Source organism: Nyctibius grandis, chromosome 14 (assembly GCF_013368605.1).
Source record: "Nyctibius grandis isolate bNycGra1 chromosome 14, bNycGra1.pri, whole genome shotgun sequence".
Taxonomy (NCBI): Eukaryota; Metazoa; Chordata; class Aves; order Nyctibiiformes; family Nyctibiidae; genus Nyctibius; species Nyctibius grandis.
Genome location: NC_090671.1, coordinates 16,019,369 through 16,047,178, shown reverse-complemented (window position 1 = coordinate 16,047,178; position 27,810 = coordinate 16,019,369). Strand labels below are relative to the sequence as shown.

Here is a 27,810-nt window from a genome sequence, read left to right as displayed (position 1 = left end):
AAAAGCGGGCACGGAAAGAACATTTAAAAAGCGACAGCGCCGAGGAAAGACCAATTAGTAACACAAAAGACGGAGAGATAAAGGCAGCGAACGGCATAAAAGTAGACAGAAAATTTTAAAAGCAACCGTGATTAAGAAAAGAAGGAGAAAGTTAAAAAATAGACCCGAAAACTAAAACGGAGATGCAGAAAAAAATGTAAAAAGCGACGGCTGCAGCGCCGAAATTTGACCAGAGGGCAGCAGCACCGAGGGCGGCCAGAGCCTTCACCCACTGCGCATGCGCGGCTCCCCAGGCGATCCCGCCCATATCCCGCCCCTCGAGGCGGGGTTCCATGGGAGGCCACGCCCCTGAACGGCCCCTCGGAGCGGTGCGGTTCCGCAGGAGACCTCGGCCCCCGTCCCCATCCTTCGGGGGCGCTTCTGCACTGATATTTTACATAACAGATCAGTGGAGTATGCCTTGCATTCTTTCAGTATCCCTTGAAAACCCTCCATCATAAAGTTCCTGTTCTGCTGTTGGGACAGGTAGTTACGCTGTAGCTGTGACCGCATCGGTTCTGCCCTGCTTCCTTGCCAGGATATCCTTCTGCTTCTGTCGGAAGGCTTCTGTCGTCCATTTTGTTGTTCTAACATCATGCTACCGTTTTCAATTATACCTTCCTCAGAATCTCTTTTTACCTCTCTCGTTTACAACCTTCGTGCCAGCACATACTGTGCAGTAAAGATGCTTTCTCTATGTCTCGTTATCTCCCGAACAAAACTGTACTGTCAGCATCTATTCTTTATCATTCTTGTTACTGATAACTGTTTTTAGTTCCTCCAATAAAATTAAAGAATACACCTTGTGCCAATGACCCCGTGGTCTTGAACTTTGGAGCAGAAATGCTTGTAAAAACAACACACGTCTCCTTCCATTTTAGAAAAATGTAACTATTAAAATAATGTGTAGGAGTTCTACCGACTACCTCCCCCACCCCCTCCGTCTTTTCCTGAAGCAGAGATGACCTTTGAAAAGGAGAATCTCCTTTGATTTGTTTTGCTCCAGTAATTTACAACAAACCTTTGAACAGTGAGAATCTTGTTTATTTCTGGACACGTGTTTCTATAAAAGGCTTTTCTTGGGCAGGTACAAAGGCTATCACAACCAGTCATCCTGAATCATCTGGACAAAATATGAAATTCATTGGCATAGATGTTTCTTTCTTCATTCTCTTCACCCTCACTGCTCTTTGGAATGCAGGTGAGTGACTTTCAAAAATTTTGCTGATTTTAACTACAAATTTTTTTGACTTCTGAACTTCAGAATACATACCTCAGTAAGAAATAATTGATACCATTTGTACAAGCTAAAGCAAAGGCACACAAGCTGGCTTTTACCGGCACGGTGTCATTTTCAACCCCTTCCTCTGTAATTTCCAGTAGGACAGTGGACCTTTTCTGTAAGTAAACAGACAATCTGGAGAATGCAGTAAATGTTTTTAAAGACACAGAACAACTTTCTAGCTCCCTATATTGAATAAGCATTTCTACCTACATCACAGGCAGGTTTTCTGGTATAGAATGAAGGCTGACTTTTATTTCTCACTCACTACCGTTCCTGTTCTTTCCTGCCACACACCCACATATTATCCCAGGATAAAGGAGGAAGGCCAGCAGAGAAATAAAAACAGAGAGAGATTTTACTAACTTTTCCTTTTCTTGATCTCTCCATCCTACCAAAAAACCCAAACATCCCTCCCTGTCCCCCCATCCCATACACATAACACTCAGCGACATTGTCTCAACAGCAGCTGACATACCTGCAACTGCAAGCACTGAGAGGTGGCCATAAATTCTTCCTCTCCTAGTCTTCTTCATACATTGTTAACAATATTTGAGGAGTAGGTGAATCCAGCAGCTTTTGGGATGCAGTAGATTTCTCCCTCCCAATCCACTAGAGTCAGATCTGCTGTACTCTCAGATTCAGGAAATTCTTCCTGTCTCAGTCCCACAGATATGGATACTGTTGTTCCCGTTCGTAGGTCCAGCCAATATGGAGTCTGAGCCTCTGTTGGAAAGAGACAGATACACATACTACACCCACCACATTAACACAACCAGCTACACAGGCTAACATAGAGTAGTGCTTTTATTGACATCCAAACAAACACAGACAACACTGCCATAAACCTGCACATCACCCAGTTCTCTTCCTCCTCTCCAGCTGATCACAATGGAAGATTGCTAGCAGAAACATAAACACACCCTTTCTCTCCAGATTCACAGACCCACCACATTCATAGATACCTTGCATGCTAGCATAGGCTTTAAATTTGCCTATTAGCTAAGCCCAGAACCCAAGTCCCTTACATTGTCAACAGCTCAGACCTTGGGTCTTTCCAAGTGCAGGTCTCATTCTACTGACTGGCTAGTTCATCCTGAAGTTCACTTACGATTGCAACACGTGTGCACGCACGCACACACAAGAGAGCGAGGTGATACAGAAAATAGCAACAGGATTTAATAAAAAAGGCTATGGTGATCAAGTGCAGGGCTCAGTCAGAGAAACATACTGACCAGCAGCTTGTTTACATGTGACTGGCTCCTTTTATGTTCCCTTCTCTACATTTTCTCATGCTTATTTTTCATCGTCCACCTTGACCCCTCCCTTTCTTTTTGCTTGTGCCCTCCCAAATAAGCAACCCTCTCCTAATTACTTTTTCATTATTGGACCAAATTTTGCTACATCTGTGTCCAGATTTAGAATTTCTGATACTTACCTAGGTCATTTCAGCATTGCACGAATGTTATTGATATAGTTACCCAAGCAGTGTTGCCCTTGCAAGAGTCCGCTCCCCAAAAGGTCCTCAGTGCTCCCCGTTGTCTGTGCAGCTTGTCCATCTCACTTAACTCCCCCTTAACTGTTTGTGAAATCCATCTGTTTCTCATGTGTTACTGTAACGTCTTCACCTTCTCACCTTCTGTTGAGCAATTTTTCATGTCATGTTCAGCAATTACTCATGTCACAATTCATTACAATTCATTACAATGTCATCACATTCATTACAATGTCATGTTCAGCTAGACCTCAGCCAGACCTAAGCCAAGGGCCTAGTCATCTGTCTGTGTACCTAGTCATCTTAACACCTACCTTGTTAAGGTTAGACTCAAATAAAATGCACAAAAGAAAGAAATTTCAGTAGCTTTTCATAATCTCATTAGGGGCACTCAGCATGGCTTCACCAAGGGGAAGTCATGCTCAACCAACTTGATAGCCTTTTATGAGGACGTAACCCGGTGGATAGATGATGGTAAAGCTGTGGATGTGGTCTATCTCGATTTCAGTAAAGCGTTTGACACGGTCTCCCACAGCATCCTTGCAGCTAAACTGAGGAAGTGTGGTCTGGATGATCGGGTAGTGAGGTGGATTGTGAACTGGCTGAAGGAAAGAAGCCAGAGAGTGGTGGTCAATGGGACAGAGTCCAGTTGGAGGCCTGTGTCTAGCGGAGTCCCTCAAGGGTCGGTACTGGGACCAGTACCATTCAATATATTCATTAATGACTTGGATGAGGGAATAGAGTGCACTGTCAGCAAGTTCGCTGATGACACAAAACTGGGAGGAGTGGCTGACGTGCCGGAAGGCTGCGCAGCCATTCAGAGAGACCTGGACAGGCTGGAGAGTTGGGCGGGGAGTAATTTAATGAAATATAACAAGGGCAAGTGTAGAGTCCTGCATCTGGGCAAGAACAACCCCATGTACCAGTACAAGTTGGGGGCAGACCTGTTGGAGACCAGCGTAGGGGAAAGGGACCTGGGGGTCCTAGTGGACAACAGGATGACCATGAGCCAGCAGTGTGCCCTTGTGGCCAAGAAGGCCAATGGCATCCTGGGGTGTATTAGAAGGGGTGTGGTTAGCAGGTCGAGAGAGGTTCTCCTCCCCCTCTACTCTGCCCTGGTGAGGCCGCATCTGGAGTATTGTGTCCAGTTCTGGGCCCCTCAGTTCGAGAAGGACAGGGAACTGCTAGAGAGAGTCCAGCGCAGAGCCACGAAGATGATTAAGGGAGTGGAACATCTCCCTTATGAGGAGAGGCTGAGGGAGCTGGGTCTCTTTAGCTTAGAGAAGAGGAGACTGAGGGGTGACCTCATTAATGTTTATAAATATGTAAAGGGCAAGTGTCATGAGGATGGAGCCAGCCTTTTCTCAGTGACATCCCTTGACAGGACAAGGGGCAATGGGTGCAAGCTGGAACACAGGAGGTTCCACAGAAATATGAGGAAAAACTTCTTTACGGTGAGGGTGACTGAACACTGGAACAGCCTGCCCAGAGAGGTTGTGGAGTCTCCTTCTCTGGAGACGAGAGGCTGAGGGAGCTGGGTCTCTTTAGCTTAGAGAAGAGGAGACTGAGGGGTGACCTCATTAATGTTTATAAATATGTAAAGGGCAAGTGTCATGAGGATGGAGCCAGCCTTTTCTCAGTGACATCCCTTGACAGGACAAGGGGCAATGGGTGCAAGCTGGAACACAGGAGGTTCCACAGAAATATGAGGAAAAACTTCTTTACGGTGAGGGTGACTGAACACTGGAACAGGCTGCCCAGAGAGGTTGTGGAGTCTCCTTCTCTGGAGACATTCAAAACCCGCCTGGACGCGTTCCTGTGTGATATGGTCTAGGCAATCCTGCTCCGGCAGGGGGATTGGACTAGATGATCTTTCGAGGTCCCTTCCAATCCCTAACATTCTGTGTGATTCTGTGTGATCTCATATTGGAGCACGCTTTGTCGCTAATGTTAGCTTTCCATTCATCCAAGAGCACTAGCCTTCTGTTCTCATTGATTTCCGTGTAGGGTTGACAGTGATGGGACCCCATTCTGGTTTGCTTAAGACCTACTCTCAGAAATAAATACAATTAGTGACACTCACCGAGGTGATGCCCTGGAGATGTATCTTTCTCTTAGATGTACAAATAACCATGGAGCTGGTGAAATTATGTACTGGCTGGGGGGTAAATAAGTGTATTTTTCTACTCAAAATGGAGCAACCTTAATGCACAGGTGATTATAGCTTTCACCTAAATACATTTCTAAACTAACATAACCAGCCCGATACCAAAGTCTTAAAGAATTTAGTAAAGAACAGGCCCCCTTTGCGTAATTTAAACGAGTGCTAAGGATGGGACGGGCAGGTTTGAGTGCTAAAGATAAGCAAGTCTGCATGCTGGTTCTGCTGACTGAGTTACTCTAGCGCAGAGCTAGTTTCGCAATGTATCAGCATATGCATTAGGTTCCTCAGAAGTAGGCAGACAACTCTTGGAAATTATACTAATATTAATTTTTTGGATGTATATAATGAGCCTGGTTTTGTCTCTCGGTGTGCATGCTAGGAGGAGTGATCCCCCATGCACCCAGCGCTGCAATAAACCAATGTCGGCTTCTAAACTATCATTTGATTTGGAGAGTTTTCTTCGTTACTATTTTCGGTAACAAGCCTACTTCACTTTTTTAAAGTGGTCCTTTAGATGATGTACTTCTGTTTCAGAGAACATATAGAAGAGTTCAATAACATTCCTGACTATGTCTTTTTCTTTCTTTAACAAGGAGCTCAAGACTCTTGCTCACACCGATGTGGGGAGCTGCTCGCCACCTGTTCTTGCCAGGTGACATGCCAATCCTTGGGGATTTGCTGTCCTGATTATAAAGAATTTTGTCTTCAAATTTCTCCATACTCAGGATCTCTGATGGGCGGCAAAGACTTTTTGATTGAAAATACGGCTCTTAATGCCTCTTCTGTGCTAACATGCAGGTGGGCCATGATTGTATATTCCTCTGCCAAAGGGAGGTGAACCTTTCTAATCTCACTTTCTGACAATGGGTAATAACCACAAAATAAGACTTGTCTATACAGGAGTGAAAACTTATTTTGTAAAGTTGTCAGAATCCTGAAACACGCAAAGGTTCTGCTAACCCTCACCCTCAAACATACTTGTCGTCTATATTTCTATGCAGGATCATTTCATTTAAGTCAAGTTATTGTGCGATACAATCATTACTCTGCTAGCTCTTCCCTTAACATATCAAAACAGTGACTTTTCTAAAAGAGCTTCCTTTTGGGGCTCTTTGTTGTCAATTTTTTTTTATCATTTCCATTTTGTGAAAAAGAAGTATTCATTTCTTAGTCTGAATGAGAAAGCAACAAGAAAGAAATGTCGGTAGGACACCTTATCTTTTTCCTGTAAGACAAAGCTGAGGATCCTAAGCATGTCAGCCGGTATCACGCTTAGGTGCATGTGTCAAACATGCAATAGATACAGTACACTGAATTTTACTGACCCTGATGTCCTGACATTCTTTCCACAGAAGGTTCTGAGTGAGATTTTGGAGTCCCTCCCATCTGGATAGCAGCACCTAAAAAGGTTATTAGTTCTTCATCGGGAAAACCTTTGAACCAGTTATTCATTCTGTAGAACACAACAGTGTACTTTGAATTATGTGCACAGTTGCATTATCATAGCCCATACAAACTTCAGTGCAGACAAGGAAAGGTACTACTTCCTGTCAGGCCCCAACTTCCCACAGTATTTGGGGTAGTTATGCAGTCACCATACATCAATCCTGAAGAGTCACGAGTGGGATAATACTTTAGCGCACTCGGCAAGAGCCCTAACTGGAAGCAGATGGTTGAATAACGAGCAATGAGTTCTGAGTTAATCTTTGCAAAAGAAATTCTAGAACAGCATGAAATTACTTTTGTTGTATTCACAGGACTTACCAGCAAAAAAACCCCCCACAAACCCAGAAATTTTCAATGCCTGCATACCGTGGTCAATGTTAGCTACCCTGTAACCCTATTAATCCTGTACCATCACCTTTGTCTTCCTGCTGCCCCTTTGTTATTTGTTGCTAATTTATCATGACCCCCTCCCCAGTAATTAAATAGTAAATTTAAGGCTTGCAGATTGCTGTGTATTTGTGCAGTGCACAGCAGAATCCACACTGGTGTAATAAGCACAAAGTACACATGATTTTTTCCAGTTTATATTCACTGCTACAAGAAAAACAGCCATGGGACTTGGAATGATCTACACATAACACAAAGTTGCTTAATGAAACACAACTGAGACATTCAGAATTTTCCTTCTCTCGATGGTGACACCAAAAAGTGTTTTCACCATCAACAGGTTCAAGCAGAAAATCAAAACCAGTGGCTATGTTGCTAAGGATGGAAAAGCCCACTGCATCTCCCCATTGCTGTATGAGACTGGTTTCATCCCTTTTGAGGTTTCTACAGATGATGGGCTGACGTTTCCATACTCTGGAACTTGGTTATCAGGTTACTTAAATTTACAGTATCTCTCTTCTTTCTATATTCTTGCTCTGTGGATGCAAGATTATATAAGCCTTTCCCTTTTGATCACTTTTCTTCTTCCTTAATAGGCTGTTTGAGCTCAGAAAAGTCATTCTTGCTGCCCTCGTGTTAATTTGTATTTTGAGAGATGAACTTTCACAGCAATTGAGTTCTGCTGCTATACGGGAGCATTAACTCATTAAAAGTCCTGCTTAAAAATGAGGTTGACCAAAAGAGTTCCCTTTTTGTAGCTACTTCTACTGGAAAATAACTGCGTTGTGATGTTGTAATCTAAGGACTACAGATATTAGTAAGGGTTGCATTCTCTCAGCTTCAGCTTACTCTTTTTATATCATGCATCCTGTTAGAAAACATAAACAGGAGAAATACTGCTAAATCTTAAATAATATAGTGGCACCTTTTCAGAGCTATGCAATGCAGAAATGTCATTAATACTTTTTTTTTGTTCTGTAATGCAGTACATCACAGCAAAGTTTCAGATGGAGAAAAATGCACGTTGGTAAATGTGACAAAATGGCAATACTATGGCACCCCTAACACTGATGGAAACTTAACTCTTACCTGGACACACCAGGCACTTGCAGCAGCCCATATCAACATAGAAGTCTGGGGATACCAGGAAACAGGTAAAGTAACACTTTTCCTGCCTGCGCACAAGCAGTCATCACCTGTGTAACTTATGTGCAGAGCTCTGCACAGCATGCGATCACTTTCACTGAGGCCTCAAGAAGAGATCTGCAAGTATAAATAACACATGACAATAATGTCAGCATTTCGTCTTCATTTACATATGGGTGGAGACATCTAATTTCAATCTTAGATGCGTTCAGCAAACTCAGATGCATTCCAGCATCTGAAACGATTTTCTTCCTCTATGTGACAGGTGACAGTTACTCGGAAAACTGGTTGGCCGAATGGAAATATCTTTATACTTTGGCAAGAGAAATCCCCAATACTGGGAAATTTTCTTTCGTTCCTGTACCCGCTAAAGGAAATTACAGTACGTGGGACTTCGGAATTTTGAGGATTACACCCAGCAGCTATTCTGATGGGCAGAGGCAAGTACATCACCACATTCATTTATCATAAGTACCTTATTATTGCTTCCTGTATTAAAGCTGCTGTCTCGTTTGATATTTGAAACTGGCACTCAGGCTCCATTTCACATGAAAAAGTGGTGAGAGAATTGGAAGGGCAAAAGTGAGAAAAACTCACAGGTTGAGATAAAGACAGTTTACTAAGTAAAGAGGGGCGTGGGTGCAGAGGAAGGCAGTGCAAAGGCAGTTGATCACCATCTCCCACAAGCAGACCGATGCCGATGCCGTGTCAGTCACCCAGTAAGGGCTGCTTTGGGAAAACTCCCCCGCAGTTTTATTGCTCAGTATGATGGTCTATGTCATGGAATATACCTTTGGTCAATTTGGGTGGGCTGTCACAGCTGTGTTCCCTCCTAGCCTCTTGCCAATCCCTGTGCTACTCCCTGGGGGCCGGCGTGAGAATCAGAGAAGGCCTTGATACTGTACAAGCACAGCTGAGCAATAGCTAAAATGTTGGTGTGTTATCAGCACTGTTTTGGTCACAAATCTAAAACATGGCACCATACGGGCTGCTATGAAGAAAATTACTCCACCCCAGCCAAACCCAATGCACTCGGCAAACTAGGACCTGCTGATTTCTTTTGTCACAACTGTGGAGGGGGCCCTAACTGTGGAACTTTTGTCACTGCAGCCACAGGCCTTCCTCTGCATTTAACTTTTTTCTATTTTGTATGTAGGCCTTTGCATTCCTACAGATTTTATGCCTACTTCCTTTTATTTCACTGTATATTACCCCATGGTTTTTGATGATTTACCTCTGTAAGTGCTCCATACATATTCTGAGCTTGGAATTCCTTCATAATTCTTCCACATGTCTGCAGTTTTTTATATAGATGGTGTAGCCCCTGTGAACATATAAATGCCTGTTCTTCAGTGTTAGGACATATTACTAATACATCAGAACCTTTTTTTAACATTTAGGAGTCGCTACCCACAGAAGGATAGCCTTTTCTCTTTCTAGAGGGTTTTTTTATTACATTTCGTGTATGATATTTTTTCATGGGTGGAGAGCACAGTAGCCTTGGAACACTTCAAGGATTCTGAATGGTTTCTCTCCATCTATTGCCATCGGGCCTGATACTGCTGGGGCACAAGGTTAGGTTTTGTTAGAGAATCCAGACATTCTTCATTCTGGCCTAAATGGAACGACAATGTGAAAAGGCATGAATAGAAAACCTATCTCTAGATAGGTTTACGTGGATCTAAAAAGATCCATGTAAGCGAGAATCACAACTGCTAAAATGTCTTATGAATAATCACACTTGCTGCATGCTGTCATGCCACCTTCTAAATTAGGAAAATTTTGATTTGCTGTAACTTTTGTGCAGGAAAAAGAAAGCAGTGCCCTTTGTGATGAAATAACAACTCGCAAGTTGAAAGATTCTTCGTAATTATAGTTAGTGATTAAGACACAGTGTTACTGTCAAAACAGTGCTTGTTCAGCTATCAATCAATCAGATCTATTTTTCAGTTCTTTTTTTTTTCCAGCAACATTCCATCAGTCTGGAGCTCAGGGCATGCATTGGCTTGGCACCTTGGGAAAGACTTCAGAAATGACCCAAATGCATGGGCAACTGCGAAATGTATAGAATGGGACAGAAAGGAGGAGAAGCTTCCAAACTTCTTGGAAGAAATTATAGATTGCCCTTGCACCTTGGCACAGGCAAGAGCTGACACTGGCAGGTTCCATGTAAGTTATTAATCGATCCCTCTGGCTTGTTATGGTTCCAAGTAGAAGCTTAGGGAATGCCATACTCCCCACACACCCCTGTTCCCTCTCTAAAAGTCATTACAAGGAAATTAAATTATATTTAAATTTGCACAAGTAGCATGTCAAATGGCAGAGGCAGATACAACTTATCCAGGTAGTATGAATAATAAGAGTGCTTGTAGGACAGCAGGTGGAATTCACCTTCAAACAGGGAATTAAGACAGTAGTTCCAGTGGTAGACATAAAACACCCAGAGAGGGCAGTGAGCTATGTGGAGCTGGGAGCAGGGATGACTTCTCTGAGGTCCTACAAGATGGCAGTCTGTGTTTGTAGGCAATACCCCATGCCGGAAGAAGCAGGCCACATTTCTGCCTAGTATATCATAACTTGCTGCAAACCCTTCTGCCCTGTACTTCAGAGCTCAAGTCCACAGCCATAATCCATTATTTCCTGTCTCCTGCTTCCTTCCTCCCTCCTTCTCAGCTTTACTGTTAACAAGGAACTGATGAAAACTAGGAAATCAATTGCCATTTAGTCTACGCTTTCACTTACAGAGCTGATCTAAGGACCAGACAGGGTAACTTCCTCTCCTATTTATGATACCAAATGGTGGCAGTGTGTTTATGCATATTAAAAATAATCTTAGGTAATTATGTCACTATCCTTTCCTGGTTATGAAGCTCCAAACTTGATGTGTATTTTAAATGATACTTTCAAAAGCACATGAAGAAAAAAAAATAAGATCTACTGCACTGCCTCTGTCTAAGAACATAGGACAAAAGTTAAGTTTAGTCTGGTGTGATCTGTGTTTGTTACGCACTTATAGTTGAATTCCCCACCTAGCTGCATCTGTTTTTCAAGGTCTGTTGTAATAGATTGCAAAATGCTCAGGTTAGACAAACATGTTTCTCCAATCACTTCAGTATTAAATTCACTGTTTTTCCTATCACTCCGTGCTACTCAACACACAGCCACAACCAGTTCATTTAGACTTCACATATACGTCAGAGACAAAGGGTGAGGAGAGGACATAAAAATAGAAAGGACAATGTGGAAAGAACCCCGTTAAGCATGAGCACTGATCTTTTTCAGACAGATTATGGCTGTGACATTGAAAAGGGGAGTGTGTGTACTTATCACCCTGGCGCTGTGCATTGTGTAAGAGCCATTCAAGCCAGGTAAAGAAAATTTTTTAAAACTGCATTTTTTTAATGACTTGTTCCACCTCAGAGATATCAGTGTCACAGAAGTCACAAAGATCTCTGAACTCTGAACTCTCATGTTCATAGCAACCATTGTTTCCCTATTATTCACATATTGTCCCTCATCGCTGAGATGAAGTTAAGGCTTTAGATTTAATAAACAATTAATTGCACTGTGCTAAACCTTAGGATACCTAAGCAAGCACTAATGTCAAAAAGAGATCTGATTAGGCCTAATTAGCCTTTCCTGTATTGGTCTACTTAAGTTCAATAAGTTATTCTTTGCACTCTTTCTATCAGAACAATTCTAAAGAGTGATATGTTCATGTAGCTATAAGGCCTATGGAACTTCCTTACTGCCTTGGTTGAAAACCCCTCCCTATCCCCAATCTGGTCTAATTTATAAGAACAGACAGGGGGAGGGAAGTCTAACTGGGAGGTATCATCTCTGGACATCATATAAAGCTTGGCAACCAAAACATTTAGCTATATCCATAAAAAAAGGCAATAGGTAACCTCTGAATACGAATGGACTTCACAGAGCTGAATGATGACTTCTCACTGCTTTTCTCAACCAGTCCCCAGTATGCGGCAGGACAGCAGTGTTGCTATGACTCCACAGGGACCCAAATCCTCACGCATGACTCCACAGGAGGCAGCACACCTGATCGAGGCCATGACTGGGGCTCACCACCTTTCATGAAGCCTCCCCGGATACCTGGCTTTTCCCATTGGCTTTATGATGTTATCAGCTTCTATTACTGCTGCCTGTGGTCTGATAATTGTCACTTCTATATGAAAAAGCGTCCCTCCAGTGACTGCAGAACGTATCGCCCGCCTCGAGCTGGTAAGGGCTTCAGAGTTCCATTATGGAGTGTAGCTTTTTAATATGGTGTTGGCTTTTAGAATATTTATATATGTATGTATGTCAGTTGACAATGGTGAGGGTACAATGTCCTCTGGAAAATTTCCATGGAAGGTTTCTTTTGATCTATCAGTGGAAAAATCTGTACGTGGCTTTTAATTGTCCTGCAAGATTTTCTGCTGTTGAGTATCTCATTAAGCTCTGGAACCTAAATAAGCCAAAGTTTAGTAGTCAATGTCCATGACTTCCTATCATCAGTGGGCACTTCCTCAGAAAGAACATGGTTAGGGATGGTTAATAATAGCTTGGCAGTAGCTAGAAAAGCTCTCATGCTGAAAAATGCTACTCATATCAAATATGAAAGTTTTACCATTTACAAGTGTGTCTATTGTTCCTGCCCCTTGCTTTTAAGTAGTCCTCAAGCCTTGCCATATCTCTATTGCTGCCACCTGTCTTGCCTTCTTCTGTGCTGCTGGGATGCTGAGGTGTCCAGCAGGATTGTGGTATCCTGTAAAGAAGGAAAGTGCAAAGAAGCAGCAGTTTGCTTCAGGCAAAAAGGAGAAAATTGCAGAGGGCATTGAAGGAGGTAGCTAGGACGTGATGTGACACAACACAAGACCCTCCCAGGACTAGCAATAGCAGAGAGTGAAAGTCTTTCCTGATTTCCCCCATCAAATTTTCCTGTCTGGAACCAACAAAGGAATAGGGAGCTGGGAGCCAAGTGTGATAATAAGGTTGGAAGGGCAAGATCCTGGCCAGCCCATGGCCCAGTCCCGAGCGAGACAAGCAGGAGAGACATGATGATGGCAGCAACAGTTAGCCGAGAGTCAGTCTGCTGGACAGGGTCAAAGACCTAGTCCAGTCATGGTAACCAGGGTGAGACACAGTCCAGCGATTGTCAGGCAAGTCCATAGTGACAAGGCATGTCCAAGGACAAGTCAGAAAGTCAGTCTCAGGTCTGTGTGCAGATCAGCAGGGTTCATGGCCAAGTGCAGGCATGGCTGTGTTGGAGATGGAGACAGGTACACCTATGACACAGCTCAGGCAGGGACTGAAGGCCCGGGCCCAAGCTTAGATAGAGCCCACAGACAGAGGGTATAGGTAGAGGGCCCGGTGAGACTGGCCAGTGCAAATAAGGCCTATGAGTGTGCTCAGGGCTCTGACAGTTCCACTACAGGAAAGAAAGGCTACACATGCCTCTCTTAAGCAAAGACATGTTGATGAGGGATGTGAAGCACATGGTCTTGCAAAAAGATTCCCAAACGTACTTATGCCATTACGTCCATCTCTCAAACATGACAAAAGTCCATCATGCAGCTCTCACTAAGAACTACCGATGCTCATCTTTCCCCTAGAAAATATATGCCGAACCGCCTGTGCTACCGCACAGCCAGGAGGGTGTTCATTAACCTTGTGCAAGCCTAAGCATCTGAGAAAACTAACCCTCAAACACCACAGAACCCTCCGCAAAGATCTTGATGCTAAAAGCTTCCCAGAGCATGCCAAAGATGGATGTGGCACGAAATCAACTCAAACAAAAAAAGCAGTCACCTACTTTGATACTTACGGAACTCTCCTGGAACATGGGATGCTGGGAATAAACATCTCATCTACCCAACGTGGAGAAGTTACTTGAACCTATCACTCAGGGGCAGGCCTTCTTTACTGTGACTTTCTGTTGTGAGTGTTTGCTTGCTACGTGCATTTTGGTCTGAAAATTTCAAGTGAATGCACTAACTAATGAACCTGATTTATGGAGGAGACTCTCTCTCTAGGGGAAGACTGAGAGACAATGATCCCAAAATACAAATCAAGCAGTTAAGGACCTACCTGTTACAGGGAAGTCCTTAGTCGTTGGGAGTCATACCTCAGATAAGATGACACAATTTCAACTTTTTTTGCTGGAGAGGAGAGGGGCCTTCTGGCCTCTTACTGATCTGAAGGGCAAAACCAAGGATATCTGCTGAACTCCAGAGAGGCTTTGGGGCTGAGGATCACTGACATCTCCCTCTGTTCAGGCCAGATGAGAGTTCAAAGCCCCATCCCATTTCTCTGAGTGTCACTTCCAGCTACATTCGGAAGCTCCCTGGTGAGCTGCTTCTGGAATAGCCCTGTGTTTGTGTCCAGATCTCCCCATATATTCCATGTGAATCAGGCTTCTAGCCTAACAGTGAGGATTCTCATAAGGGGTCTACCAGGTAAGCATTGCTGCCCATAACAGCCTTTTAAAGTGCAGACCTAAATGTTGGCCAATGAAGATGAGAGTAACTGGAATGACATTTCTCACTGTTCCCACAGTGCTGTTCAAGGTTGTCATGGCTGTTCCTCATGTCACATTTACCATGGATCAGCCTTGCATTTTTTCCTTTGTTTAAATTCCATTCTTTGGATCACCACAATGAGATTTTTTTTTCTCATGAACCTAAGAAGAGGAGTAACAGGTTGTTGTTTTTGCTTATTCCTATTTCTCTTTTTGCTTTTAAAAACAGCATCTGCTTTTGGGGATCCTCACTTCCTCACATTTGATGGTCTGAACTTCACCTTTAAAGGCCAAGGAGAATACACGTTGGTAGAGTCTGATCTCACATCCCTAAGAGTGCAAGGGAGGACACAGCAGGCACACTTTCCCAATGGTAAGTTGGTAAGAGAGGAAGCAGTGACAACAAATAATAGCTTCTGAGGTTGCTTGATTTACACTTTACAGCATTCCTCCTATCTTGTCTAGTCTTCTCATTTTTTAGCCGTTTGTGAAAGGTCAACATTTTGAAGCTAATCAGAAGGCAGACAAAATGTTCAGGAAAAAAATAACTTCCTAATCAAAGATTATCTGCTAGTTTTATTGGGTATGAGTAATGGAAGTTTTCTGTTGTGTTTAAGAGCTCAAGAAAACAGTTCTAATTTCTCTCCATGCCCATTCTCATCTATAAAGAAACATAAGGTCAGTTCTAGGAATCAGTCAACAGCTGTAGCTCCCAGATGATGCATTTTGATAGTATTGCAGCTGAAAATTAATAGAAAGCAGGTAAGCATATGCACTGCTTTATTTTCTTTCTGTGTTAGTTTTATATGCACGCATGTATTGACAGAGCAAAAATGTCCCGGAAGGAGCTGAGAAAACATACTTTGGATGGTGAAAAAATTCTTTCTGAGCACCTAAAGCTGGCAGAAAAGTACAGAATGTCTGGTGAGAAGTTGGTTAAGGAGGTCATTTTTTCATTCAAACGGCCTGATTGTCCTGGTCTTTTGGCTTGTTTGTAAAACAAATCCTAGGGCAGAAGAAGCTTTCTGAAGGTACCTGTGGCCTTCATCATTTGAATGGGCAGATTGCAAACTAGCCTGTGAGAAGGAGATCATCATATACCTTCATTTTAAACTGAGGGAAAAATAGAGTATGAAACAGCAGAATGGGATCATGCTTCTCATGACAACCTGAAGAGCCTTATGTCAGATACTTTTGTTTATGCTTTTCCTGTATCTAGTGCTATTTTACAGTGCGTAAAATAGCAGGCTTGCCTCAGGAAAGAATGGTCCAGCTCGCCACAAGGATGCACTTTGAGGATTTACTACTTCTGGTAGAATTATAAGGATGGACTGAAAGTTGTGCATTTCAGCACCCATGTAGACATGAATGCTTATACTGAATATCCCATTGGATGGGATAGAAATCATCAAGGAAATATTTTGCCCTTGACAGATTTTACTGTGTTTGTGGTAGAAATGGCATGAGTCACTGAGCAGTTCATTCTGAAGATCAGTTTCTTAAATTTTTGTTCACCGTTTCCTTTTTCTCTCATGCCCTCCCTGAAATTATCTTCGATTTTCCGAGGCCTTACTCACAGGACTAAATGGGCAAGAAGGAGATCAGCCAGTCTTCTCACATAGCTCAGCCACTGCCATTGGGATGGAGAATTTAGAATTTCCAGACAATTTAGGATTAAACATTCTGCTTTCAATATACTATACTGGTAGGAGACTTATACTGTGGATTTTTATGTGACTTATATGCTTAGCAATTCCCTCAACTATAAATAATCATATTTAATTATTTTTAATAATCTGGGTGGGGTTTTTTGCCTGTATCATTATAACGTTTCATATTTACATTATATAATGTTGGGTTTATTTTTTTTTTTTAATTTGGAAGGAACTGGGACTCAGGTGACAGGCTTGTCTGCAGTGGCCATGCAGGAGAACAATTCTGATGTGATTGAAGTACGCTACTCAGATTCGAATCTGGAGGTCCTGTTGAACCAGAAGGCTGTCAGTTTCTCTGAGCAACGTTGGATGGACCTGAAAGGTTCATTACAAATATCAGCCTTATAAGCTATTGTATTCCAAGGGAGCCCACATATAGTTAAAAATATCTCTAGGTGCATGCGTTTTGACTCTCTTTTCAGTGTTCTTTTGTGAAATAAGCTGCAGGTCACTCCAAAAATTATGTAAGGAGTGAAACAGAGGACAGGCAATGTCCCACATCATTAGAATTTATTTTATTATTGCCTGAGTTTCTTCACTTCAGTTGCTGCCAGACTGAGGCAGAAACAGTGGTAGTGCACAGTTAGCATGGGCCTTGGTGAACGAAATAAAATTGAGAGCAAGGGGGAGAATGCGCTTTCCATTCAGTTTGCCTACCTGGCCCTGTCTTATACTAGCCCAGTGCATGGATTCCTCTGGCCTTTGGGACTGATGACAGCTACAATATGGGCAGGAATATAGCCACCAGAATTATGGGCTACACGTCTCCTTCCAAATAGCCACGGATCAAGCACGCTAGTGAGAAGCACGCCGTGGCTATCTGTGTTCCCATGGAGAGGTGTGGCAGGGAGTCACGGTTCAGGTGAACACATCAGAACCTGCAACCTTCCTGCTTCTCATCAGCATTACTGGCAGTTAGCCTAGCAGGAAGCACCTATGCTGTGTCCAGGAAGAGGCAGAGTCATCTGATTTGCCAGTAGGCTGGACTGTGGCACATTCTTCTCTCCCAGAATGTCCAAATAACTTAAGTGACAACCTTTACCAACACCTGGTGCTTGCCTGAGCTTTCTGGGATGTGAGAGGAGTATGAAGGGATGGCATGCAATCCTGGCAATGACAGTGAAGTGTTTTAACAAGTGGCTTCAATGCCCACATCTTCTATGTCCACTTTCAGTGGCTTGTAGAGCAATGGTTTTCCTTCTCATCCCGTGGAGGGTGAAGGTAATTAAAAACTCCTTATTCCACATTCTGCTTTGAGCTTACTGCATCTAATGCAATGAAACTTACCAAGCAAAATGAAATACAGTAAAATATAACCAAAATATATACTAAATATAACTGAATTTCACATTCACCTATCAGGAGCTCTCGTTAGATGATCAGTCAGATGTTATTCCTCTATTCTGCTGAAAAGACTATGAAAAGTTGACTTTTTTTCCTGCAGGGGTGTGATCACTTGATTAGTCTTTATAATAATTTGACAAATACTCTAAAGATGACTAGAATTTTAACAGTAAGCCTCCTATTCAGCAGAGGAAGTTTTCTGTGGCTAGCAATTAGTATTCCTCAAATGGCTGGAAAATATAATGAAGAGCAGAGGGAAGGCTACACTGATGAGCTGCAGAAGCACAGAGATGCAGGAAGGGAAAAAAAATGGAAGGGACAGTGATGGGGATTGGAGAAGAAGCCATATTAGGGAGATCCGGACAAGACCATCAAGCAGCAGAGGAAACCTGTGACCACCGAGAGCAGTGCTTTCAGCTCACAGCCACTTGCTGATGTAATCATCTCGTATCTTAAAGCTTCTGCTCTGGGACACTGGCAGAAGACAGTGCAACTTATATCAACCGTGGGCCTTTTTTTGCTACTACTCTGTAGTAGCCGTCTTACACAGTTTTAGGTATGAAAATGTGACCTTCCTTTAAATGCTTCTCAGAATGTAGTCCAGGGTGGAAGGGAGGAAAAGCTTTATGAAAAAATGGTTAAAACTGATGACACAACAGTCTGTTCACTATGGATGATTAGCCATTTTGTCCTCTTCCTCTCATTGTTACAGGTCTCTTTCTCCATTCTACAGCTGATCAGAACATCACAGTGATGTTCTCTTCTGGGTCTGGAGTGGAAATAAGGGGAAATGGAGGATTTCTGACCCTGACAGTTCTGCTCCCAGAGAAGTTTATGAATCACACACAGGGTCTCTTTGGGGTAATGAATGGCAATACAGAGGATGAGTATACCTTCAAGAATAAAACCACCATGTCAGTTCATGCAAGTCCCCAGCAGTTGTTTGAGTTTGGAGCTAACTGTAAGCTATTTCTCTGGTCTATTATTACATTTTCTTTACAAATTCAAAACAGCTTGTGATTTACAGACTAGCAAATTAAGTCTGTGCTAAGCAACCTATACTGGGGGAAGAAAAGGGAGTAAGAGAAGTATGCTCTCCTCTACCCAAGTGGGTAACATACCTAGCCAAATGACTGAAGACAGAACCACGATGGAGCATCCTGCACTTTGTTCCATCAAGAGTCAGAGCTCATATTTCACAGCTTACACTTTCAGAATTCCATCTGCTATGGTCAGCTGAACATAGCGTCACCAGACTAAAGTGTTACGGAAGTATAGCAATAGCAATAGGGTCAGCTATCTTTTTCCAGAATATTAGCAATGTTTTGATCGAGTACCATGCTGACAACTTAGAAAATCATTTATTAAATCACAATTTAATAACTGTACGTTTAAAAAAGAAGGTGTAGGAGTGTGTGTGTAAAAGAAAGGCTGCTTTCATTTAATGAAAGTGATTAAGCTGCTATATCTAGCCTGCAGCATTAGAATGGTCAGCATTCCTCCTGATGTCAGGTTAGGACATGAGCCAGAAACATGACGAAAAATACCCTCTGGCTACCAGTTGATCTCTGTATCAAGCACAGTGTGGCTGCACTCCAGGATTCAGATCATACTGAAAAGTCTCACTGCTCCTACTTCAGGAAGTTTCTGATTTAGCAGAGTGAAAACAACAAGCAGGGCCACAGCAGACATGAGAAATTTAGGGACATGCAGGATCAGGATTTGTGTTGCTTGTAGTGTTTGGTTTAGCTAGCTCTGTCTGAGGTACTTCTTTATCACCATTTTGCCAACAGGGCAAAACTTTATGTAAAATCATAGCTACACAATTACTTGGATCTGACTTTAAGTAATTGATCAAACACCAGGTTGACCAAATACTAACTTTAGTGCTACATTAAGATGCTGCATATGAAAAGAAAAATAATACTGAGTGGAAGGAAGCTGTAGGGCTTCGTAGATCTCTTCCAGCTCTAGCTACGTTTATGTAAATAAGCACTTGGCTTAGTAGCAGAAGGTGGTATAGGTCCATAGGCAATGTTACTTATGAATCTCTCTCTCTTTCTCCATCTCCCAAGGGGCTGTTGAAAATGGAACTTCTCTCTTTACTTATGACACGGAGTTCTTACTGAACAATTTCTTTTATGGGGAAAAGCACAATGCTTCCTTTCTGCCTGTGTTCTTTCCTTATGAAGACCCTGCTGATCCCCTGGTGAAAGAGATGGTCTTGCTCTGTGACTCTGACCCATTCTGCAGATTCGATGTCCTGACAACAAGAAGCCTTCAAGTGGGAAGTTCCACAAGACTATCTCATCAGAATCACAAGCTGCTGGTAGAAAATCTAGAGCCAGGTGATACAACATTCCACAAAGAATCTATCAATCACTACAGTTCTTTCTGTAAGGCATCTGAATAGTTAACACTGTTCAAGGAGGCTTTGCTCAACTGTAGGTTCATGCACCTGTAAACACTTATCTGGAGGAATTGCCCTTGTACCAGGAAATCTCTGCACTGGTAGGATACTTAAACAAACACACAGTAAATTTATTTCCATTTCTTCTACTACTACACCGCTGTGTAGAACCCTTATCTTCATTTTCTACGCCTTTACCTGTCTTCCTCAGACTTAAAAATAAAAAATTAAAAAAAAAAAAACAGAAAGTATTGTCTTTCAGTTAGCCTAAAAATCTTTGTCTTTCCATGAGTTGCCACTAAAATGCCATCTGAATCATTGCGATGGAGATTTGCGAGTCCAAAACCAAAATACTTTAACGAGGTATGTCTCTTTTACCAGTGATCTCTTGTGGATGGCTGGGTCATCCAACCAATGGAAGAAAGAATGGAACTAACTACCTGCTGGGCTCAACTATCAGTTTCATCTGCAATCAGGACTATGAACTCACTGGGTCAAAGGAAAGAATTTGCCAGACGACGGGGGCCTGGTCTGGAGACACACCCAGTTGCGTCCTGAGAACAGGTCTGTTTCCTTTTAAATGTTACAAATTTACATTAAAAAATCATAACAAACAAGGCAATCTCAGTACACGATGATGGCCCTTGACAAAAGCAACTTCTCTGACTTGGGAAAACATTGGACATGAGGTCTCTGGGTTTCTAGAAAGCCTAACATTCAAATCTAAATTAACAGGTGGTTTATGGTGGTGTGCTTTTTTTTTTAATTTCATATATCTACTCTTTCTAAGGGTTTAGGGCTACATGCTTCCCTAGGTTTGGCTGATAGGAACTGGTAGGCATGCTTCTTGAGTGGATGACCTAAAATAAATTTCAAACTCGATCTTAGAAAAACAGGAAAGCATAGTACTTAGCTAAAAATGTTTTGGTAACACAAGAATACAAAGGCTACAAAAAGAATCCTTATTTACAGCATTATTTTCATATAATTTTCTTATGTAAATGTAATGTTCTTTTAGCAGCTTTATAAATATATAATCTATGCATACATGCATACACACAGAGAACCAGAGATTATTGGAAAACCTTTAGTATCCGCATAATTTGAGCTATTTTTCAAGTATACATGATGGCACTATTTATTGTCATCCTTCGTTCTGTCATCACTAATACAGTTTTAACTTTCTTTGCAACTAACCAGGGCAAACACATATCCAGTCTGAGTCATCTGAGGGGTGAGTTATGAAGTCACACATTAAAAATGAGTGCCTTAAGAGAAACTTTGCGGAAAAGGACTTAAGGGCTCTGCGGACACCTAGTTAAACACGAGCCAGCAGTGTGCCCTTGCAGCAAAGAAGGATCATGGTGTCCCAGGCTGCACTAGGCAAAGTATCGCCAGCAGGTTGAGGGAGGTGATCCTTCCCTTCTGCTCAGCGCTGGTGAGGCCACACCTGCATTACTGTGTCCAGTGCTGCGTTCCTCAGCACAGGAGAGACACGGACATGCTGGACAGAGTCCAACAAAGGTCTACAAAGATGATTAGGGGACTGGTGCATCTCTCCTATGAGGAAAGGCTGAGAGAGCTGGGAGCTGTTCAGCCTGGAGAAGAGAAGGCTCGGGGCAGGAATGGATCTTATCAATGTGTACAAGTACCCGAAGGGAGGGTGCAAAGAGGACGGAGCCAGGCTCTTTTCAGTGGTGCCCAGGGACAGGACCAGAAGCCATGGGCACAAACTGCAACACAGGAGGTTCCCTCTGAACATGAGGAAACACTTTTTCACTGTGGGTGTGATTGAGCACTGGCACAGGTTTCCCAGAGAGGTTGTAGAGTCTCCCTCCCTGCACTTATTCAAAAGCCATCAGGACATGGTCCTGGGCAACTGACTCTGGGTGGCCCTGCTTGAACAGGGGAGTTGGACAAGATGACCTCCAGACATCCCTTCCCACCTCAACCGTTCTGTGATTCTGTGATTCGAGAGCAGACACAGCCCATGCTTGTTGAAGGCTTCCACTCTTGTGTTCTAAAGGATTATGGTATCTCAAAACATAATGTATTATTCTATAGCAGTAAAATTATTGTGAATGATATAATAGTATTTAGTATAAACAACATAAATTTATTACTCCTCTTGTGTCACTACTATTAGATTGTCAATTAGCCTGGGATTGTTGGATTTAGTAGCAGTTAGGCTGTCTCTGTGATTTACAGGAAACTGCCCAATATTTTCTAACAGTTTCAACACTTTTTTTCATGTGCCACGTACACTCTAAATGTCCTCAAGATGGCAATGTTTCAAAGCACCAGGGTGATGCAAGGCCACATGGCATGTTGAAGCACTTCTAATGCTGAATTAATTGTTCCAAAAAGTACTCATCAAATAATTCGTATCAACAGATTCTCCATTCTGAGCACCTTCCAAAGAAATGTGGAAAGTGCACAACACCGCAGCAGTGAATTCTTGGCCAGCTGACACATTTTGTCAGCCTCTGCAGGCCTGCACCGATTGCTTGTTCATTTCCAATGCAGTTTTGCACGTTTAGTGGTATTGTGAGATGAACCACAGTGAGTCTGGGCAGCAGCCTGTGGACTTCAGCATAAAAAATAATTATTGAACATTTGCACATACAAAACAGGGAATGTTGCTTAATTTTAAATAGATGAGTGAACATTTATGGAATGTTTTCTTGGACCAGCCATTGTTAGTAATCAATATGCAACTGATTGTGTTCTCAGGGGCCCATCTCAGTAGTGACGCTGTTTTGGAAAGAGTGAAACTAGATGTATTTCAAAACATTTCTGTTTAATATGATAGGCCAGAGCATGTGGAGTACTTTAGTTAACTGTTGCAAATATGAGAGATGCAGAAGTTTAGCAGATAATTTATCATGCTTCATAGTTCACAGTAATAACACATCATTTGTCAAAAGTCTGGGAAGAATGAAATCTTTACAAAGTAAGGCCAGATCTTAAAAAGCCAGTGGCAAAACATTTTGCCAAGCTGAAAGCTAAGAACATTTTTCCATTGCTGCCATCAACCGCATACATTCTGGATAGGAGCCAGCCAGTCTCAATAAGCAAACTGGATGCTGACATTTACACTAGAGAAAGGGGGGCAAAAAGCCCTGAGAGATTGGAGGGAAGGAGATGGAAGATACGCAGAGATTAACTGGATTCGGAATGATGGAGACGTGCCGCAGCTTTATGGATAAGCAAACAAAAACCGCAATGTTTTCCAGCATGTGGTTTCCTGAAAGATGACAAAGAACAACAAAGTGTGAAAGAATTTTATTGATCTGATTGCAACAAAGACCTTCCTTACTATTCGATATTTGGTGTTGTAGTTCGTTTGTAATGTGAGCCAAAAATGATGATTTTTATCAGCCTCAGGAAGTTGGAGTATGGTAGTGCTGCCCATAGCAGCAGGATACTGACAATACTGACAACTGATTGAGACAATATAAAATACAAGTTGCATACACAGTTCTTAATTCATTTTTTTCTACTGCTATGCCCTAATAATGGCATTAATATCTAGCCTTGTTCCTCCTTTTGCATCATAAGATATGCTGCTGGATACCAGTCTCTGTCTGAGAAGTTTATTTTATTGACAGGTCCAAGTCTCTCCAGAGAAGACAGGCACAACAGTTCGAAGTTCCTCTCACTTATGTCTAAACCTCTAGTATTTTTATAGCATGGACAGCTAGTACTTGCTTTCCGCTAAATAAGTTTCCACCTCTGGTCTAAGACACAGTTGAAATCCATTGCCAGTTTTCCTTACGTTGATTCTGAATTCAGCGTAAGTACCGAAATGGTCTTCATGTTGTCAGAAGCTGTGGTTACTGAAATCAGTTTTCTACACTGTTTTCCCCTTTACACAGCAGCATGCTGCTGTTTCACTAACATCCATTTTATCAAGCCTTATGATAGAGGGCCTTCTTGATGCTAAGAAAATGCTGACAAAATTAATGGACAGCATTTCCAAATTTCTGGGCGCCTGAATGGGTGACCACTGACCCAGCCTCTATGATTAGTGGTCACATTTTTACTTCCAGCATGAACTATCAAAACACACTTTCTCAAACGATTTCTTTCATGCTGGTCAGGAACCCAGAGCCCAGTCCTCTATTACTCCCAGCTTCCAGGGGTACTTCTTTACCGTGCTGTGCCCATTACACTTGCTGCAGTTTTGTGGCTCATCAAATTCAAGCTCTGTATTGCAAATTGTCGCGTTATGGGCATGAGTCTCACTTGTGGCTGGGGGCCATGTCCCTCCCGTTGAGTCACGGGGTTCAGAAAGGACCTCCTTGCTTTCTACACTCCTTCTCAGAGAGGAGACTAGGTGCGGCTGGATTCAGTCCTAGTCCCAGGCTTGGTCAACGGTTTATGTCTAAAGGGTTGTGATTGCAGACACTCATCAGAATCAACATTTGCCTGTCAGAGCCTTCTCAAGGACTTTCACTGTAACAGTTTTGCAAAGTTGAAACAGATGATTTATTAAAGCAGCAGATACAAGAAGTTCGGGATTGCTGTCAATAAATGCACTTACTGCAAAATCAAGCTCAAGCTAACAATTCAGCGCTTTTGCAAATTATATTTTCCTGGGTAACATCCAATGTAGTCGGGGGCACAAATCTTACCAAAGAGGCACCCCTGCTTGGGGAGGAGAGAGGTCCAGGCCTGTCGACCTGTCTCGTAGTCGGAGTTCTCGTCCTCAAAACGGAGGATTCCAAATGCCAGATTTATACTCTTGGTGAGGTGGGACTGAGTCAAGTATAACGTCCTGCCTGGCTCTTAGCCAGCAGTCTCACCATGGGCGGGGAGTACGGTGCAGATGTAAGGGAGGTCTTTGTGATTTTATTGAAGCGACATGGGGCTGTGAGGCCTCCACCTCACCCCTCGTGTCACTCGGACGGTTTGGGCATTAGAACACCACCCGTCTGTTTGTTTCGCAGGATAAGCATGTTGTTCAAGTCAAACCCCACTGCTTCCTACTGACTCATGCTGTCTTCTGCTTTCGGCACTGACAAGTTCGGTGTCCCACGCAAATCACCTAGGTTTTTTAGTTGCTATATGCTTCTGTTTTACAAAAGCTAGAACAGTTAAAATAAAGGCATGAGGACTATGAAAACTGGATAGGAAGAGAGACGGAAACAAGAAAATTGAATGCCAGTTATTTTGCAAAATCCATTTCTGTGTTTGAAATTTCAAGTACAAATTCTGCTGCTGGGCCTGCATATTGTTGCTTTTGAGTTTTGCTTCCTTGAATTAAAGTTTCCATGGAAATCCTCTGCTAATAATTATTTTGCTATGCTTCTAATTACAATCCCACTGCAAGTCTTGCCAGTACCACAGCAACCCCCCTTCACAGAATATCACATAGAGGAAGAAAAAGAAACCATCCAGCAAAAGCAAAAAAGGAGAATCTAGAAAAATCAGAAGTAAAATGCAGCTAAAAATTATAAAATCTTAGCAATCTATATAGATATAGTCTGTTTGTGACAGACAGTAGTTTGGTGTTGTTAAGTGCAATTTGGTTTTGCCTTTTGTTTTTTTCTTTTTTTTTTTTCCCCCTCTCCTCACTTTTAGGTTTCATTTTCCAGGCTCAGGACCTGTGTAAATACAGTTCTTTTTGGAAAGTTGTCAGAAATCTTATTAGTCTTCTGCCCTTTTTTTCAGATGAGGGTGCCAAAAACCATTAGGTCTTGTTATGGAATTGTTGTCTGTCTATTGTTTCCAGGAGTCTGGCTGCAAAACATTAAAATTAAGAAATATAAACTGAGATTATAAATTAAATACAAAGATTTCACAATAGAGGCAAATCACCACTGGAGCAAACTACAGAGGCCAATGGTGGGTTCTCACACTTGGCAGAGACAGGGTACCTGCCTGTGAGGTGTGTGCAAGCCAAACAGAAGTTTTTGAGCCTCATACAGAAGTTTCTGGATGAAGGACCAATGCCTGTGAAACAGTTTATGTATCCCACTTCTTTCCTTAACTTCAATATAAACCAAATTAGAAACCAAATTATCTATTCTGTTATCATGGAAGTGTCTGTTAACATCACTCTGCCATCACTGTGTACTAGGCTTTAGTTTGGGCAGTTCTTCCTGCAAGCGTGACAAAGTGATGGAAGGAAGGGCTGGCAAAATGCAGCACAGATGCATGAAAGCTCAGGTGCACCACTGCTCACCTATCTCTAAATAAGGCTACGTTCTCCCTGATACTTGCATATAGCACTATCACTAGGTGCAGAAAAAGGGCAGAGCATTGAATCTACTTTGACCTTAGGACATCACAGTGTCTCAGAGCCAAGGAGCTACACTTCTATTTGACTCTCTGACACTGAAACTGGGACAAAGATTGCTCACACTGGAACTTGCAGTTTTTCAGCGGCGGTACTCCAGCAGGTATTTTCCTTAAAGGATACAAAATTCAGGAAGCATTGTTTCTCCCAGACAGTTCACTCCAGATGCTGCATCTCCTAAACTTTTACCAGTGCTCTTATGTGTCATGAAAAATTTACTTGCATTATATCTTTAGCTTCCGTTGCTCACCACAGCCATACAGCATCCTGCTAGCACTGTCCTACATCAGTAGTAAAGTGACAGATCTGGTAACCTGCAACTCTTTAGTAGAATAAGAAAACAAGAGGAGATTTCTTATTCAAAATTTGTTTCATATCTGGTTTCTTTCTGTCTTTCCTATGTCCTTATTATGCAGCTGCAGAATTAAATTGACACTTTCAGCGTGTTCGTACTGTCTGATGCAGTTCAGCGTACCCACATCAGAACAGTCACTTTTGCTCTCTTTTACATAGAGCATTAAGCAGGAGAGGCAGTTTCAAAATTTTAATGCCAAAATAGGGGCAATTTTTAAAGCAATCAAACCGTATGGAAAAAGAATTGAAAAATTGTCAGTTGTTGGGACTGGCAGTTCTACATAAATATTGTACATTTGTGATGTTGACTACATATTAACCACTAGCCATCCTTTCTTTGTGTTAGAACAGCTTTTGCAGCCATCTGCCCTGTCAAATGTAGGAATTATGTGAGTTCCTACTCTTCACCAGTTTGTTCCACAAATACAGAAAACAGTAACATTAACACTATATGTACAATTTTAAAAATTGTCACATATGACTATATTCAAACAGATGAAGAAATGTATCAATGTCTTCCTGTTTTGTTGTGGATGGTCTCTGTTTTTCAGATATCAAACAAGTAATTCTTCTTGGCTGTGTATTTGGAATAGTGGGTCTTGCAGTCCTGGCACGCCTGACTTTCTTATGTAGAAAGGAGAGGTAAGACTCAATTGAACTGAAAACACAAATGAGCCTGCTAAAGAAATAGCAAGAGTTATGACCTTTTTAATAATTTTTCTCAATGACAAAGAAATCAAACATGGTATTTTCCTGCTACTATCTTTTATGAAAAACACCTAGTCTGAATAGTCCTTGTGTCCTGCTGAAAGACTGTGCAGCAAAGTTGGAATTATATTATCAGGACACACAAACATGTGATTGATTGATTGATTGATTGATTGATTGAGAAGGAACAGGATTTCTTGATCAAAATAATTTACTTGTTGAGTGATACAGCTACCTGATTAAAAGTGTTCTGTTTCAGAACAGGTGTGCTCATAATACCAATAGGTAGATTTGATGTATCATCTAAGGAATGCGTTCCATGATACTGTAACTTTTCACATATCTTTTAACATATTCCCACTTCCAGGCATGCATGGATTTGCTTAGAGGATGCTTATACGTCTCTTGTGCCAAAGAAGTGAATAGTATTTTAAAAATATATCAGTTTGCTGCCCATTCTTGAAAGCTTTCTACCACACGGAAATAAACTCGCTATAAA

At 42.1% G+C, this 27,810-nt stretch overlaps 1 protein-coding gene across 1 annotated transcript in view; it reads left to right on the top strand.

Moving 5' to 3' along the window:
• Positions 1-1,173: 1,173 nt before the first annotated feature.
• Positions 1,174-27,810, top strand: part of SUSD2 (sushi domain containing 2) — a 28,745-nt gene continuing 2,108 nt past the window's right edge. The window contains exons 1-14 of the mRNA XM_068412659.1: positions 1,174-1,240; positions 5,574-5,778; positions 7,154-7,305; positions 7,800-7,967; positions 8,225-8,399; positions 9,927-10,128; positions 11,242-11,327; positions 11,930-12,198; positions 14,706-14,849; positions 16,361-16,513; positions 18,248-18,496; positions 19,611-19,883; positions 20,327-20,509; positions 27,155-27,245. Coding sequence (XP_068268760.1) covers positions 1,174-1,240; positions 5,574-5,778; positions 7,154-7,305; positions 7,800-7,967; positions 8,225-8,399; positions 9,927-10,128; positions 11,242-11,327; positions 11,930-12,198; positions 14,706-14,849; positions 16,361-16,513; positions 18,248-18,496; positions 19,611-19,883; positions 20,327-20,509; positions 27,155-27,245 — 2,417 coding nt within the window. The remainder of the gene's footprint in view (positions 1,241-5,573; positions 5,779-7,153; positions 7,306-7,799; positions 7,968-8,224; positions 8,400-9,926; positions 10,129-11,241; positions 11,328-11,929; positions 12,199-14,705; positions 14,850-16,360; positions 16,514-18,247; positions 18,497-19,610; positions 19,884-20,326; positions 20,510-27,154; positions 27,246-27,810) is intronic.